The 18,864-nt window shown below is 38.3% G+C and overlaps 1 protein-coding gene across 2 annotated transcripts in view; it reads right to left on the bottom strand.

The window, feature by feature from the left end:
- The window catches only part of LOC143033972 (protein VAC14 homolog), a 70,008-nt gene extending 51,238 nt beyond the window's left edge, over positions 1–18,770 (bottom strand). The window contains exons 1-3 of one of the 2 annotated variants that reach the window (XR_012967212.1): positions 18,488–18,770; positions 11,574–11,724; positions 3,783–4,013 (exon numbers count right to left, since the gene is read on the bottom strand). Coding sequence is in view for 1 of the 2 variants with exons in the window: in XM_076199728.1 (XP_076055843.1) it covers positions 3,783–4,013; positions 11,574–11,724; positions 18,488–18,588 (483 nt within the window). In the remaining variant the exon portion in view is untranslated. The remainder of the gene's footprint in view (positions 1–3,782; positions 4,014–11,573; positions 11,725–18,487) is intronic. The other variant, XM_076199728.1, reaches the window with a different exon arrangement.
- Positions 18,771–18,864: the final 94 nt, after the last annotated feature.

Here is an 18,864-nt window from a genome sequence, read left to right as displayed (position 1 = left end):
CTCTTTGTCACTCATGCCTTTTCACATAGCTTATATATGAAAAAATTAATAGGACAGATGCAATGCTGTTCATCTCCCATGCCTAACCAGTTCACTTTGCAGGTAACACATAATTAGATAAACAAAAGACAAACATGACTAATTAATGCATAAAAGTATGGCACCTATTAACCACTACATTTATCATGTTTGGGCATTGCCACCTGTCTTTCAATCAATCTGTTGTCCTGAGTCTCTGGCAGTAGACCTATGACTCCCAGGTAAAAGGAAACAGCCATTAAGTTGGCCTGCAAGTCACTCAGAATATATTGTGTTGTTGTCTGGGTAAGGTAAGAGTAGGGCAATGCAAAATTAGGTGCTCAATGTCTTCTGTGTTGTGATTCCATCTGCAGCAATGTGCAGGCATGGCTAGGCTTATTCTGTGGTGATATTATTTCAAAGCTTGATTGTGATCTTAATGCAAATGCACTACTGCAGATCTTGCTGTGAGAAGGACTTCTCAGTAAGGCTGATGTCTTGGGGAGTTTAGTGGAGTACAGAGTTTGGTAGTCTGTCTTGGAGTGCTTGTTTTATGATCTAAGTGTGTATGTGTTTTAATATGGATGTGTTGCATGAGGTTGGTGGAAGGTTATTGTAGATGTCTGAGTAGTATGCTGCCAGTGTAGATTTTTTGTTATGGCCATTTAGTAGAACTTGTGTTATGTAATATGACAGATACATGAGAGAGCTCTTGCATAGAACTGTGTGCTTATCATTGTCATGCTGTTTCATGGGGAGGATTTTGGTTTTAGTGAGTAGATGTTCTGTTGGAGTGGTTTTCATGCATTGTGGGCTACTGACTACATGATAAAACGTAGCCAATACTTTGGAGACTTTTTGGGGTGCCCCTCTGTGCCAGAGCTAGACATCATTTGTCTTTTTCAGTCTAAATATTTACTAAGAAAGGAATGATGATGGATTTTTACTACTGCTGCCCCTCCTTTATGATGTCCATTGAACATCTTAACCACTTCTATGAATCCGCCTCTTCCTTTTCATATCCCACTCTGCTGGGGGAAGGGAGGAGAGAAAAATGTCACAGTAATCCCATGCATGTTGTAGATGACTAAATGGGACAGAGTGAGGGGACTAGGGATTCCCCTATGCTATATTTTTCTCCCACAAAAAGTGAAGACATAAGAGGGTCTGGAAGAGCTTTTAACTAGAACCTTAGTAATTGGGTGATTAAATATATGTGGATGTGGTACAAAGAACCCTAGTAATTGGGTCATTAAATGCACATGGATGTAGCATAGATGAGAGGAAAATAGAAGAGATTAGTAACATGTTTGTGAATAAGAATATAGATGTGTTAGCGCTGAGTGAAACTAAACTGAAAGGGAAGGATGAGTTTAGAAGTGTGGTGGATAGGATGTTAGGAGTGACAAAGGGGCAAGTGTAAGGAGGAATAATACTGCTGATAAAAGATTAAATAAATGGGTGCATAATGATGTGGAGAGAAGTGTCTTCACAGATAATGTAGGTGAATGTGAAATTGGGATGAGAGATATGGGCTTCTGAGAGTGCGTGTGGCCCTGGCAGTGAGAAAAGATGAGAGAATGACTTTTTAGACTGATCTACATGAGCGTGTAGAGTTTTAGGATAAATGTAAATAAAGCAATGTTGGGGATCTTTATGCTTGGGTAGGAGATGTGCTGATATATATGGTAGGGAGGTTACAGGTGCCACATAAGATTTATAGCAGAGATGTCAGAGATGTGTAAAGAAAGGGAGATGATGAAAATGAACAGTGTTTAAGAAGAAAGACAATTGTAAGTATATTGGACAGGGTGAAGGATGGGAGGGTGATTGAGAGGGCATTAATAGAGATTAATGGATATTGGAGGGAACAGAGCAGTGAGTAAATGGTGGAGGAGGAAAATAAATGACCATGTCAATATTAGTACAGTAGGAAGATGGTGGAAGCAAAGCACAAGGTGAAAGAAATGGAAGGAAGTGAAGAAAGTGAGGGGGTGAGTCAGGTAGAGAGAAGGTATAGGGGATGGGCAGATGATGATGACAGTGAAAGTGGTAAGGGAAGGATGGGTAGAGTATTTCAAGGATTTATTGAATACAGAGGAGCTTAAGGAGGGCCTGATTGTGGCAGTGGGAGATGCCAGGAAAATGACTGTAATGGAAGAGGAGAATGACTGGAATACAGGATTGCATTCAGGACACCATCCAGTATTGAAACTACCAACACAGAACAGAAGCAACCACCACACAAAAGACACAGAACACCTTATACTACAATGCCCGACACTAACAATCCCTAGACAACAACTCAATATATCTTCCCTAAGTGGCTTGAGGACATGCCCAGAGGCTGTTGCAAGTTACCTAAAGGCTGTGGGTTTTCTACACCAAAGACCAGGGGCAATGGATTGATTGATTGATTGATATGGTTGGGGTTATGAGGATAGACAGAGTGAGAAATGTGGAGGTGAGGCAGAAAGTAGGAGCAGAGAGCAGAAAGATAGGGTGGATGAAAGAATACTGGGATGGTTTGAGCATATGGAAAGAATGCATGAAGGAGCTTTAGAAAAAAAAAAGTGGAAGGTAAAGAGGGAAGGAATAGACTTGTGGGTAAAACATAGTTGTGAGAAAAGAGTGGTTAAGAATGGCTGAGGAAATGATGCAGCCTGAAGGGATTTCTTCTTGTATGCTTCCTCTAATGGGGAGAAGTGGGTGTCCACCATGCAATGCAGCAATAGGGTTTAGCCAGCTTTGGCTGTAGGGCCATAAAGGTACTGTGTTTGCTGCATTGTCTCTGACACAAGCAGTGTGTGTTGGACAGGGATGATCCTTCATCCACAAGGAGCCATAAAAGGAGGGACAACAAATGGGTTTCTGAATCAATACACAATAGATGTAGGGTGTGTACTTAGACATAGACATCTACTAACAAGGTGGTGAGGACCTTTGAGCATAGGTATGTAGGAATGTACATATGCTACATAAGAATATATAAAGGCTATTACAAGGGTGCTTAGGAGCCATGTCAACCAGAAAAGCATGATGGCTGCAGCTGAGAATGTTCAAAATAATAGACACATGGACTAATATTACTGTTTGTTGAAAAGCAGGAACATGGTGCCAGCAACCAATGACATTTGGCAGGATAGAACATACACTTTCTTGGATGTGCCAAATACAATCATCTTTGTTTAGAAATAATGAACAGCTTACTAGAAGGTAAGCCAATGAAAATAAGCAAGTACAGTATATGAAATACAGACGCTCCTCAACTTACGTTTTAGTTACGTTCCGAACGGCCGAACGTAAGTTGAAAATGAATGTAAGTTGTTACTGTACCATACATCCGTAAATTCTATTACCGTATCTTATAAAACACCCCTAAATCATTAATTATACACATAACATTGTAAAATGATAACAATTTCAAATAAATCAAATTCAAGCAACATAAATTGAGATAGTGGAGGAGGAGGGGGAGGAGGAGGAGGAGGAGGCAAGGCACGTTCAGTCTGTCGTTTGTGCCATGTAAACAATGGACGCAGCGTCATGTGTAAGTATCGTTTGAACTACGGAGAGCGCGCTAAACTAAAAAATTCACTAAAAATTTTTTTTTACCATTTTTTTTTTCAGTCAGTTCAAACGTAATATTGAAAAAACGTAAAACGAATGAACGTAAGTAGAGGAGCATCTGTAATTTATCCACCAAGTAAAATACAATAAAATACAATAAAATAAAATAATGATTGTTTCTCATACTGTATTACCTTCATCATTCTGTCTAACATCTCAGAACCATTCTTCACATTTTGGTCTGCATCAGTTGCTAGCTTGACAAGAACTATGAAAATATCATTAAACTGGGACAAAATTGCTCCTCTTGAAACCCGAACAACATTGTATAGAGACTCTGTTGCATAATATCGTACATTGGGATTGCTGTCTGTGAAACAAGCAAGAATGGGATGTACTAATTCTTGGATATATGGTCCAATACCCTGAAACAAAAGAGATGATATCTTTTAATATACTATAGAATTCAATGACATATGAGGTAATGTGTATATATCATATTATTTATATATATATATATATATATATATATTATATATATATATATATATATATATATATGTTTCATTCTTCTATTCAATTATGCAGCAAACTGTTTTATACACCATACAAACTATATGTACATGTTTCTGTGTATCTGTGTGTGTATTTATCTAATTGTAGTAAACAGGAAAGGAGCAACACTCTTGGGGTCCTGTCTCTTAAGGCCACATCACACTACACAGGGGTGAGAGGCCCTTGCCCTGTGTTCAAACACTGACTTGTTGCCATGGGTGAATGATGCAAGCTACTCAGTTCATCCCTGATATTTTTTTTTGCACAGGTGATGTTTCACTTGCCACAGGCACACATTATCCTTGTACAGTTCTATCCATTGAATAACATCCTCATGATGCCAGTAGAGCTGCAACTTCTGTGACATGATGAGTGAGGCAGTTTGGCAGGTTTTATGTCACACCTCACCAATCCACCCTTAATGGGAGGACAGTGGCACAAAACTAGTACCCCGTATACCTCAATTTGAGTGTTGTAGTTCCCTACAATTTGACACATATTATGGCAGGGCTTTTACTCTCCAATTTCTCATACCTAGATTCAAATTCATGTATGGTTCCAACTTAGGTTATATCCTTATTTTCCAATTATCTACTTAGATTTGAATTCATGTATTGTCTCAGCTTGGGCTATATCACCTTCTAAGCTGTTCCAAGTATTTATGCATTTGTATGAAAAATATTTATTCACATCCTTTAAACATTTAATCTTTCTCATTTGTTCTCATCACCACTTGAAACCTTCCCATCTGCCAGGCTAGGAACCAGTTCAGTTGGTGTCCTCTGTATTCTCTTAATCTTGTTTACATCCTTCACTCTATATGGGGACCATACCACTGACACATATTCTAGTCTTGGTCGAATCAGCATTTCTATGAGTTTTTTCACCATCTCTTCATCCATACATTGAAAAGCCACTTTCATGATCTGCAGCAATCCACTTTCTCCAACAATCCTGCTGATACAGCTGTCAGTTGACAGGTTATTTTTCATCTTTCTCTCATCTCTTTTACTTTTGTAATGGATTTGCTTACCAAGGAATAGTTCAAAGATAGTCTTTTAGAATTACTACCTATTTCCAATACATTCCATTTTATGGTATTGAAATTAATTTTCCATTCTTTGGTCCACATAGTGTGTATTTACCTAATTGTAATATATAGGAAAGGAGCAATACTCATTGAGTCCTATTTCTTATTCTCCAATTTATTGTGTGTGTGTGTGTGTGTGTATTTACCTAGTTGTATTTTACAGGAAGGGAAGCTATGCTCATGGTGTCCTGTCTCCATATCTCGCTTTATCTAGACTGTTTTTAAATTTGTGTATTGTTTTTGCAAACACCACATTCTCATCTAACATTTTCCAAATGTCTATTATCCTGTGGGGAAAGCTGTTCTTTTTCAGGCCTCTTTTATAATTGTCTTTCTTGATTTTCTTTCCATGTCCTCTTGTATCTCTACCATCCTTTTTTATTAGATCCTCTCTATCTATAATTTCCAAGCCTTTCATGATTCTATAAACAGTTATCAAGTCTCCTTTCTCTTCTTTGCTCCAATGTCTGTGGCTCAAGTTTTGCCAGCCTCTCATCATATGATAGTTCTGAGAGCATTGGTGCCAATTTCATAATTGCTCTTTGTATTCTTTCAAGTTTTGTTATACATTTTTTGTACTTGGTGACCACGTCATTGCTGTATACTCCAATTTTGGTCTTATCAAAGTGACTAGTATTTTCTTCACCATTTCTTCGTCCAGGTATGTAAATGCCACTTTGATTGTTCTTATTAAATTATAAGTTTCTCCAAAAATTTGGTTTATATGTTTCTCAGGGGACATATTCATAATAATGACTCCTAGGTCCTTCTCTTTTTCCACTTCTTCAATTTCTTCCTCTCCCAATGTATATGATCCCACTATTCTTTTTTTGCTTCCTCCAAATTCCATTATACTACACTTCTTAATGTTGAATTCCATCTCATACTTCCTACCCCATTCCCATACTTTATTGAGATCACTCTGCAGCGACTCACAATCTTCTTCAGTGTTCCCTTTTTTCAAAAATTTTGCATCGTCTGCAAAGAAGCTCATATAACTTTCAATTCCTTCATCCATATAATAAATATATATAGCAAACATTATTGGGGCCAAGACTGTTCCTTGTGGAACTCCACTAATCACCTCATCCCAACTGTAATGTTTGTCTATCACCACTCTCATTTTCCTTTCATGCAAGAAGTCTTCCATCCACTTCAGCAGTTTGCCCTATATTCCTCCTGCAGTTTCTAATTTCTTTAGCAATTTCTTATGTGCCACCTTATCAAAAGCTTTTTTTCAGGTCTAGAAAGGCACAATCAGTCCATCCACCTCTTGTATTATATCTATTAGTCTTGAATAGAAGCACATCAAGTTTGTGACACATGATCTTCCTTGTCTAAATCCAAACTGCCTCAGATTTAGTACATTGTTTTTTCCAAATGCCTTACCCATCTAATTTTGATCATTCTTTCACAAATTTTAGCTACCATACTTGTAAGAGAGACTGGTCTATAGTTTGTAGGGTCTTCTTTGTTCCACCCTTATATATTGGTACTATATTTGTTTTTCTCCAATCTTCTGTAATTTTTCCTTCTTTCAATGAACTGCTTATTAGACTATGTATTTTGTCTGTTAGTTCATTCCTGCATTCTCTCAAAATCCAGTTTGCCATTTCATCTGGACCATGCGATTTTCTAACATCAAGATTACTCAAGTGATTCATTATTTCATTCCTTGTTACTTCTATCCCTTTCATAGGGGGGACTTTCTCCTCCCACTCGACATCTCTAAGTTGTATGTTCTCCCTCATAAACAATTTAGAATACTTGTTCATAATTTCTACCATTTCTATTTACTCTGTGTATTCTATTCCTCCTTGTCATAGTTTCACTAATTCTTGTTTGTTTTTCAATATGTTGTTTACTAATCTATAAAACAGTTTTGGCTGATCTTTACATTTTTCTATGACATTCTTTTTATATTTTCTCTTTTCTTCTCTGTGCACTTGTACATATTCCTTTCTATAACTAGTATATATTTTCCATTTTTCGAGTTTTTGTCTTTCATCCATTTTATCCAAGCTCTATCCCTTTAGTCTTTTAACTACCTAAATCTTTTGTTGTACCAACATTCTACATATCCTTTTTCTTGTTTTTGTCTTGGAATATACTTTTCCACTCCTTATAAATTGTTGTCAAAATTTTTTATTTCTCTTCTACTGTTGTTTCCTCTTTGTATATCATTTTCCAATCTACTTTTAGAAAAAAAATTCTCATTTTATCAAAATTTGTTTTTCCATACATCATTCTTCCCTTTCTATATTGTTCATTTTTCCCATGTATTTTTCTTCATTTAGTTCCAGTTCAACTAATATGTGGTCACTTTTACTTAGTGGTGTCTTATATTCAATTTTGTCCACTATTTCAGGTTCTGATGTGATTATTAGGTCTAGTCTTGATGGCTCTTCCTCATTTCTATACCTAGTATTCTCTTGTATCCTTTGTGTCATTGTATGTTCTATAATCATATCAGGTACAGTAGTACACTTCCACATAGGTCGTCTCCATCATTTACTGTCATCTCTTCCCAGCAGATTTCTTTACAATTAGTCACCCATTATAACTATTCTTCCTCCATCTTCCATTATCTTATTTAGTGTTATCCTTGTGTCTTCTAACATATTCTTGTGTTCTCTCTCTTCCCACAAAGCCATTTTAGGAGGAACATAATTTACCACAAACTTCCTGCTCTTCTTGTCCCTGTCCTCTATTTCCATCATAATCATCTCTCTATTCTTTCCATATGTAACATTCCTCACATTTATATCCTTCTTAGTCAGGAGCATAACTCCACCACCTTGCTTTACTTCTCTGTTTCTAATCCAATAATTATAAACACCATGTCCTACACTGTTGGGTGGTAATGGACCTTTCAATTTTGTTTCCACAATTCCCATTATATCAGGTTCTTTTTCCTTCAGGTAATCATTCAGTTCATTCAAGCCTGTTATTAATCCATCTATATTTGTGAAGGACACTTTTAATTTTCTGTTACCTCCATCCTGTTTTCTGTTTCCCTTCTGTTTTTCTCTGCTATGAACCATTTCCTCACTTTCATATCCACTACTTTCCAATAGAATTTCTCTTTGTCTGACTCTGTTCTGTTCTCATTTTTTCTTTAGCTTCTATTCTTTTTGTTTTCTCTTCCTCTTTATTCATCTCTCTTTTTATCCATACCTGTTTGTACTGATCACTTTCTGCTAGTTTTCCTGTTTTTGATAAGACATTCTCTGCTGTCGTTTGTGACCTGAATTTAACATTAATTGGTCTGGTCTTGTCTATACTGTATTTCCCTAACCTATAAATTTCTTCAATTTCTTTCCTTATTTCCTGTTCACCGTCTTGAAATATTTTAATACCTTGTTCACTCTTTCTTTCTCATCTCTTACTCTTGTAGTCCTATTTGGATTATGCTTCTCTTCCATTCCTAATATAATTATACATTTCTTTTTATCTGCTAAGTCTCTTATTATATTCTCCTTCTCTCTCATCACTTTAATAACTGTGTCCTTAGTGTGTTCCTTCATTTGTTGCTTCACTATATCTCTAAATTCAACTTTGTTATCCTCCTGACCTTTTTTCCAACCACTTACCTCTTTTGCTATGGACTCTATTATTCCTTTTTAATTCCTCATTCTCATCCTTTACTTTTTTTAACTGTCTTTTTAATTCTTCTATTTCTTTATTTAGGTTTTGGTTCTCCTTCTTTAGTTCTTCCAATTTATCAACTCTGTGTAATTAGTGCAAGTTGGCTAAACCTAACCTCCCATGATTCATTAATTTTTGTTAGTTTTTCCTCTAGACTTGCTAATCGGGGGAGGTTGTCATCTCCTCCCTCATTAAATCCATAGAAATAATTATCTCCACTTTCTATTGCACTGCTCTTATCTATATTTCTAATTTTAGTGCCTTTACTGTTTGGTTCAACTTTGGCTGTGTTGTCTGCACATCTCTTATTTACATTCCTTCTGACGTCCAGAGCCCATTCGTCCCCTTCCTTATTTTCTTCCATTTTCCTTATTAATCCCTCCCCTTCTCCTTTTTCTTCACCTGTCCACTACACCATGAGCTTTCCCCTTCCCTACTAATACAGCACAGGTCCTCATCATTGAAATCCATGAAAATTGTATTTTTTTCCCCAGAGTTCCAGTCCAATGTGTGTGTGTGTGTAATTCACCATGGTCTTGGATCATGTGTTGGACTCATGATCAAAAGCTACTACCCTCCCAGAAGAGAGCTCAGAGTTCATGTATGACTGATCTATGGGTAATGCTGCGACCTCACACACACACACACACAACCCTAACTCCCTGCCTACATGAACTGGAGTAATGGCTCACAGCGCAGTGATACTGAAATTATTTCAGCCCTGGGCAAGATTTGAACTCGGACTGATGAGTTAGCTGTTGTGAATACTACCACTGTGCACCATGTGTGTGTGTTTTTGAGTGTATTTACTTAATTGTAATATATAGAAAAGAAGATATACTCATTGGGTCTTATCTCCTAATCAATATTTTTTTTTATCATACCTAGCCTCAAATTCATGTACAGTTTCAACATAATCTATAGTCTTTATTTCCAATTATCATATTTAGATTTGAACTCATGTATTGATGAGTTAAACACCATATGAGGACGGAGCCTTTATTTGTACAAATAAAGGCTCCGTCCTCATATGGTGTTTAACTCGTCAATCTTGTCGGCAACTGCCACTTTCAAGGAACTCATGTATTGTTTGAGCTTAGGCTATATCACCTTATAAGGTATTCCACTTATCTAAGCATCTATATGGATAAATATATTTCTTTACATCCTTTAAAAATGTGGTCTTACTTAATTTGCTCTCATGACCTGTTAGTGCCCTCCCATCTTTCATAAGGAGATCTCTTCTGTCAATGTAATCTATCCCCTTTAGTGACCTGAATACTACAATCACATCACCTCTTTCTCTTCGATCTTTCAAAGATGGCAGACCCAGTGCTTTTAGGCTTTCCTCATGTGGTTTATCTACCAGGCTCTGTGCGTGTGTATTTACCTAACTGTACCTAACTATAGTATAAAGGAAAGGAGCAACGTTTATTGGGTCTTGTCTCCTAATCTCCAATCTATCATACCTAGCTTCAAATTCATGTACATCTTCTACTTAATCTATGTCCTTGATTTCCAATTATTATATTTAGATTTGAATTCATATAATGTTTGAACTTGGGCTACATCACCTTCTAAGTTATTCCAAGTATTTATGCATCTATATGGAAAATTGTATTTCTTCACGTGCTTTAGATATGTGATCTTTCTCAATTTGCTTCCATGATCTCTTAAAGCCTTCCCATCCTTAATCAAAAGATCTGTCTATGCAATGTATCTCCTTTAGTGATCTGAACACTGATCGTATCACCTTTTTCTCTTTGATTTTTCAGAGTTGGCAGGGGACCAGTTTGGTTGCTCCATTTGTATTATCTTGATCTTGCTTATATCTTTCACTTTATGTGGGGACCCTGATCCTTCCAGTCTTGGAAGGATCAGGGTTTTGATGAGTTTTTTCATCATCTCTTCATCCATATCATAAAACACCACTTTAATGTTGTGCAGTAGTATGTATGTCTCTCACAATCCTGCTGATATGTCTGTCAGGTGACAGGTTGTCTTTTACCAACACTCCTAAATCTTTCTCCTTTTTTACTTTTGTAATGGGTTCTCTCTGATACAATGATGCCTACATAGGCATCATGAGGTGCGAGTAGGTATATGAGAATGCTGGTGTTGGGGTTTTGATTATATCTATTTTGTAGTTCTTGCTGAGTGACCCCAAATTCTGTGAATTGGTTTTATCAAGTTTTCTATGTTTACTATTATTCAGAGAGAAAGAGAATGAGTAATAGAGCAGTGATTTTATATTTCATAATGCAAGTAGTATGATGCATTGTACATTAAGCATCCAATGCTGCGCACAAGAATTTGACCTGTATTGAAGAGGTTAAGGATGGTCTTTTGCCACTATCACCCATTTCTAGTACTTTGCATTTTTCAGTACTGAACTTCTTTTCCCATTCTTGTCTTCATGCAAAAATAGCGTCTAGGTCTTTTTGCAAAAGTCTACCATCCTCCTCATTTTTCACTCTTCCCATGATTTTGCATAATCTTCAAATGTGTTGGCATATCTTGGTGTACCTTCCATCATATCATTGACATTGACAACAAACATTATTGATACAAGCACTGAACCTTGTGGAAATCTGCTCACTACTACTCTCCATCTTGACATTTTAATCCTTTACCACTGTCCTCATGTGTGTATGTATATGTGATATCTATATACAGAATAAACAGAAATTACCCTGGAACCAAGTCCTATAGCCACTGCAGCCAGTCCAATTAGTCCACCCTTACGTGTGTGTGGATTGTGGGACAGAGCAAAATCTTCCAAAACACGTATAAGGCGAGTTATTTGGTCTCTATTGTTGACTGCAGAAAATTCTTTAACCATTCTGTAATAATGAAAAACACAATTTTAAGAAAAAAATTAATTCTAGCAATTCTATATAAATAATCAGATATATAAATTCAAACAAAAACTTAATCATAACAATTTTATACAAAGCTATACTTTAACATAGCACACTGTTTACCTAGCTGTAGTGCAGTATACAGAGAAAGTGCTACACTCATGGGATCCTGATTCATATTCTCCAACTGTCATACATACACATGTTTATACCAAAAGACCCTTTCCACAAAAGTCAAGGTATACAAGGGTCTAGGGGAAGGATGCCAATCAGAATTCTAGTACAGTAAATTGGTTGAACCATCATGTTGAAGTTATTAGAACCATTGGATGAAAGGAAAGCTTCAGAGCCTAATGGGATCTCAAAATGGATACTTAAAGAATGCACAAAGCAATAGGAAGACAAGATTTATAGTTTAATTGTGTGTTAAGAGAATGAGTAGTGCCACACATATGGAAAAGAGCTAATGTGGAATCAATTTAAAGATGGAGGTAAGAAGGTACCACAGAATTGAAGACATGTGTCCCTGACCAGCAAGATAATGAAAAAAAAATGGTGAGGGTGGAAAAAGGAAGTCTAATCCACCCTAGGTTTGAACAAGTCATGCACACAAAATGTACAAGAGATTAGAAGCACAAGACCTACTATCATTAAATCAATGAAGAGAAGGAGGTTCCCCTGACTCTGGTGCTCAGGTCACTTATAGGGGTGGATAAAATGAACAGAAATCTCTCTTTGTTTGGGATGGAAGGGCCATGGGTACAAATTAAAAAAGAACTAAAGTCTGAAGTATATTAACCACTTCAGAACAATGATGCCTACATAGGCGTCATGAGACACAAGTGGGTACATGAGGATACCGGCATCGGCGTCTTTATTATATATATTTTTTTGTAGTTGTACATGAGTTACCCCCAGATTCTGTGAATGGGTTTGATCACGTTTTTGGTGTTTATTATTAATCAAAGTAAAAGAGAATGAGTAGTACAGCAGTGAATTTATATTTTATAATGCAAGTAGTGTGATGCATTGTACATATGGCAGCTGATGCTGTGCACAAGAATTTGACTCATACTGAAGTGGCTAAAATAATAATAATAAATTCTGTACTGATGTACACACTCCTGGAATAGCCTAGAAAATAACCAAGCCCAAGCTAGAACAATATATGAATTTAAGACTAGGTACGATATCTAGTAATTAATTCAGTATCCCACAAGTGTAACATCTTCCCTGTATAATAGAATTATGTAAATACAGTAATGGCTACCAAACCTCCTAGCTGTCACAAAATGCAGAGTATCATATGATAACCACTTACTGAAAAACAAAAGATTGTAGCGCTAAGTCCCCCAAAGAGTAGTTCTATCACCATCACAATTTAATCCTTTCACACATGAATTCCCAACACCACACCCAGAACATAACATTAAAACTCTCACTTATGCAGATGATCTAACAATACAGCATTACAACTATAAAATAGCAGTTAAGAACTAAAACTTATTCCTTCATTATTATCACCATCACAGGCAGGAAGCCACACATCTACTGGCAGCGCTACCATCACAGATGGAATTTTTTTGCTGCCATCTTTTGTGACCCTTTCAACTGGGTTCCCTTTGAGTTTGAACTCTGGTAGCATTCAATGCATGTACAGGTGGCTCAAAAAATATTCCTGTTCTAGAAGTTTAGATTCAGTTCCTCATAAACAGAAGGATTTTCAGCTTTGTAAATGTAAATTTGGATAGCTGCAGCAGCAATTTAGTTTTCTGAGTGGAAATCTAAAGGGAAGGCAACTATATAAGCACTTTTTAATGTGATATTGGTGTTTTTTAGCTTTTTTCCCAGAAATTACTGACTTCAAGATCATTGTTCAAGGTGTGGCTATGCATTTGCTGCCAGAAAATGCATATACATACATACATATACCAAGGCTTTTTCCCCCTTACAAGGGAGGTAGCCAAAAAGGAAAAGGCATAAAATCATTCCCACCCATTCCATCCCTGAATACACTCCACACCCCTCCACCCTCCCTCTTATCTTAGCACCTCCTGGATGACGGATCATCCCTGCACCTTGTCCACTGCCCTGGGTCAGAAGCAGTGTCGCAAGACACAGCACATCCACAGCAAGGCCGCTTCATTAAATCGGCGACCCCCCCCTCTCCGTCCCCCATTGCATAAAAGGAGAAGACGGGGAGAAATCCCTTCGGGCTGCGTCAAATTTTGCTCACACATACTACCTCACCCCCCATCCCCCCTGCCCATTCCACCTCATGCATCACAACATCATCCATATACAACCATTCTCCATTCACCCCTGTGTTCTGTCCACTCCCGTCCTTCCTCAACAGACATTCCCCTCTTCCCCAAAGCCCCCTTCACCCCATCCATCCACCTCATCCTAGGACGTCCCCTCATGTTCACTCCCTCCACATCTGCCTTCCATACCTCTTTTACTAGTCTTTCTTCACTCATTCTTTCCATGTGTCCAAACCATCCTAATATTCTTTCATCAACCCTATCTCCCAACTCCCTTTCCACCCCTGTTCTCCTCCTCACCTCCTCATTTATCACTCTATCTAGCCTATGTGGCAGGAAAAGGTGGAGGTAGAATGTAGACTGAGAGACGCGAGTAAATGCCTTGGTGGATTAAAGAGTGTAATGAGGAATAGACATTTGGGAATGGATGCTAAGAGGAGACTGTATGAAGGAGTGATTGTGCCAACAGCACTGTATGGGGCAGAAACATGGAACATAAGAGAGGAAGAGAGGAAGAGAGAAGGAGTTTGAATGTGTTTGAGATGAGGTGTCTGAGAAGTATGATGGGGGCCAGAAAATGCATTTTGGATTATTAGGTTTTGCTGCTAGATGCCATCTAGCTGCAATCCTATTTTTGAAGAACTGAATCTAAACTCATACAACAGGAAGACATTTTGAACCACCTGCACATATATCAAATGCTACCAGAGTTCAAACTCAGGAGAACTTAGTCAAATGGGTTGCTCAAAATTGTGGTTGCTAAATTCCATCCGCAATGGTAGCACCACCCACAGATTCACATGTACTGTCTTAATAATTTCCATGGCAACATGATTGGTGTTAGTAAGAATAGTATAAACGGAAGGTCCTACATTGTTTTTTATATGCTCAGGTTATTTATTAACCCATAAAACCTTCATATACCAAGTTGCATTTAAATTGGACCAGCAGTTTAAATTTTATAAAAATTGACACCTTAATCATTGCTATGGAAATGCAAATTTGGTATGATATAGATGTCCCACATTTTTTTTACATGCCCATGTGATTTACTGACCCATAAAACCCATGAATTCCAACTTTCATTAAAACTGGACCAGTGGTTTAGAGTTTGTTTATTTCTTTCCCAAAATCTTACCTGAGTTACCTTTGTATGTCTATTTAATTCTCACCTACACTTGGTCTACACTTGGTGTTGTTCTGAGGTTGATCCCTCACAGTCACGGTGATCCGCCGCTGAATCCGGTTCTGGCGTCCCTAGCTAGTAGGTCCACTTGATCCGGGATGGAGTTTGAGGCTGCCCGACAGTTGTCTGTATAGCCTGGTACCAGTGGTTCATCAGGTAAGGACGATAAGTATCTGTCCAGTCCAGCCTTAAATGTGTCCACCGTGCAGCCTGTTATGTCTCTTATTTGTTTAGGGAGTGCATTGAAGATCCTCGGCCCTTCATGCCCCAGGCTGGCAGCAAGTAAAGTCTTGATTCGCTCTGGGGCTTTGGTTGGAAGGGTTCTTCTTTTGCACTTTCGCCCTGTTCGTTTATTGTATAGTGAGTGCAGTGTAGAAGAGTTTGTGGGGTCTGGTGTATGCTTTTCTAGGATCTTCCACAGGTAGATGGCTCTGTACCGGTCTCTCCTTCTTTGTTGGGAGAATAGATTGAGTTCCTTGAGGCGGTCCCAGTAATTCAGTTCCCTCATCCCCTGTATCTGACGGGTGAAGCTTCTTTGAACTGCTTCTAGCCGCTGGATTTCCCCTTTTTTATGGGGCGACCACAACTGACTGTAGTAGTCTAGTGTGGGTTGGACCAGGGCCCTCCATAGGGTTAGCATAACCTGTGGTTCCCTTGATGAGAAGGTACGGAGTACCCAGCTTGCCATTCCCTTGGCTTTCTTTATTGTTACATCAATATGATGATGAAAGCTGGCGTCCTCGCTGAGGTGGACTCCCAGGCATTTTACATGCATCTTTGGGGGGATGACTAAGTCCCCCTCGGTGTGCAGAGCAGTTTCCTGCTTGATGTCTTGGTATGGGCCACACCTCAGCATTTCGAATTTTCCTTCATTGAACTGCATATTGTTTTCTGCAGCCCAGGTGTACACCTTGTTGAGGTCCTCCTGTAGGTGGAATACATCCTCTTGACTGGTCACTGTGTGGCTGATGTTTGTATCATCAGCGAAAGAGGTGAGAACTGAGGAGCCTATGTATTTGTTGATGTCACACAGGTGGATGAGGAACAGGAGTGGACCCAGAACTGAACCTTGAGGCACTCCACTACTTACTGTGGCTTCTATAGATTTGTGGTCATCCACTGCCACTGTCTGTGTTCTCCCGGTGAGGAAACTGGATAACCAGATTCCCAGTTTGCCTCCAATTCCTAAGGATTTGATTTTGTGGAGGAGAATACCGTGATCAACCTTATCAAATGCCTTGGCAAAGTCTAGGAACACCACATCTACATTTTTTCCTTCCGCCAGGTTGTGTAGGAGCCAGTCGTAATGATCCAGTAACTTTGATAGACAGGAGCGTCCTTTTCTGAATCCATGTTGGGTTTCGTTTAGGAAGTTGTTGTCTTCCATATACTTGGTGACTTTATCCCGCACACATTTCTCAAACACTTTGGTGATATGAGATGTAAGTGCCACTGGTCTGTAGTTTTGTGGGAGGCTCCTGTCCCCTCCTTTGTAGATGGGGCTTATAGTGGCTTTTTTGAGGAGTGCTGGGACCACTCCTTTGTCTAGAGAGTGTCTCCATATCAAACTTATGGGTTGCGCAAGGGTTTCTTTGCATTTTAGGAGCATGATGGCTGGTACTCCGTCTGGTCCAGCGGCCGAGTTTGATTTGAGCTCTTTTATGCTGTTCTTTATGTCATTCTTTGTGAACAGTATGTCGGTGAGCTGTGGTGACTGGGGGTTTTTTGTTTCAAAGAATGTTGCTGGGTTGTTGACAACTTTGGACGCTCTTGGTGTACTGAATACATTGTTGTACTGTTGCCTCAACACTTCACATGTTTCGTTTGGATCTTTTGTTAGTGTTCCCTTGTCCGTTTTTAGGGGGCCAATCTGGGTTTTTGTCTTTGTGTACCTCTTGCAATAGCTGTAGAAGTATTTCGGGTTTTGTTTAATGTTCGTTATCGCCCGATTTTCATCGTTTCTTCTTTGTGCTTCATGGGATAATCTTATTTGTTTTTCAACTTCAGCTATTTTGGTTCTGATTCTGCACTCCTTTTCCTCTCTTTTACTTTTATTCAGTTGTTTAGTTAAGGACTTTCTTTTCCTCATCAGGATTCTTCTGTCTCTCGGTATGGTGTTTTGTTGTGGTCTTCTGTTTAGTTTTAGTGGGATGTGTTTATTGCAGATTTCTAGTAAGGTTTTTATTAGGGCCTGGAATGTGTCATCAGGACTGCCCCCTTCCATGATCTGGTCCCAGTTTACTTTGCCAAGGCTAGCATTTACCTCCTCCCACTTTATGGAGTCGCTGTGGAAGTTGAAGTGTCCAAGGTGAGTATCCTCTGATGGGGTTGGTTTACTTTGTACTTTCCCTGTTTTCATGTAAGTGGTGTTCAACGTGATGAGGTTGTGGTCACTGAGCGTTGTTTCTTCTACATGGTAGTTGCTGAGAATGTCCTGGTTATTGGTGAAGAAAAGGTCGAGGATATTATTTATCCTTGTTGGCTTGGTTATCATCTGTGTGAGAAATGCCCTGTCAGCTAGGTCCAGCAGGAGTTTGGCTTGGGCTTGGTCCTCTGTTGTTCCTCCTGCTATGGTACCTTCTGGCCATTGTATAAATGGTAGATTAAAATCCCCACACAGTATGATGTCAGGCATTGGTGTTTGCAGACTATCTAGTAAGAGGTCTATCTTTTCTATCCCGTTTCTGAAATTTTCAGTGTCACATTGGGGTGGGCGATAGCAATTAATGATAATGAGGTTTAGTGTGTTTATATGTAGAGCTATGAGCTCAATTTGACTGTCTGTGTGTGTTAGGAGAATCTTTGTGTCTGAGGTGTGGGTATTCCTTACATATATGATAACACATCCATGTGTTCTCCCTTTTGTTTTATATCAGTCAAGGCTCAAGCCAAAAATTCAGAATCACAGAAAAATTTCAAAATTTTGTATCTGTTATTTTTAAGCTATTTAAGAAATTAAAAAAACATTTTGCTTGTGACTAAAACATCTTTTATGTGAAATAAGGATTAAAGGGTTAAGCCAAACTCGGTGAGATTTTGAATTTGGGTAGCCTAGATAGATAGATAGACTTTATATGGCAATGAATCAATGTACATGAAGTGCAAATAATGACAAGAACACATAGTTCGGAATAATAAATGCAAATTGCCTATAAGTATTATTATTATATATATATATATAATCAAACTAATTTTGGTTACCTGAGTAATATCTAGTTTGTAGTGTGTAATAATGCACAAGTAAACTTAAATTATATTGCTTCTGAATATCAGCAAACATAAGTTTTTAACTTACTTTTCTATTTCCAAAGCTGCTGCCTTCCTTTTGTCATACAGCTTGTCACTAAGGGCCCGTACACAGGCAGTGCTTAGTGGTGAGTAATCTCGTTCTCCCATACTTGTTTAAAGGAAACTTGGAGGACTTGGAGGTTATTGCTCTTCCTTGATATAGATATCATGCAGTGATAAATAGTTTTAATAATCCAAAATCTGGGCGTATTAAGTGACGTTCATCCACCTCCTATCACAGTCAGCTGACAGTGTTTACATCGACATCCGAATCCGCTATTGGAATTCCATATTAAGTTGAAGTCAATGTCATATATCACATACGGACGAAAAGATGAATGGACGCTGACGTAATTTGGGAAGATTATAGTATTTACATCATTA

The sequence above is a fragment of the Oratosquilla oratoria genome, chromosome 16 (genome assembly GCF_046742065.1).
Source record: "Oratosquilla oratoria isolate Oo_2021 chromosome 16, ASM4674206v1, whole genome shotgun sequence".
NCBI classification, from domain to species: Eukaryota; Metazoa; Arthropoda; class Malacostraca; order Stomatopoda; family Squillidae; genus Oratosquilla; species Oratosquilla oratoria.
Note: the sequence above shows the minus strand (reverse complement) of the source record. Positions and strands in the feature narration are given on the sequence as shown.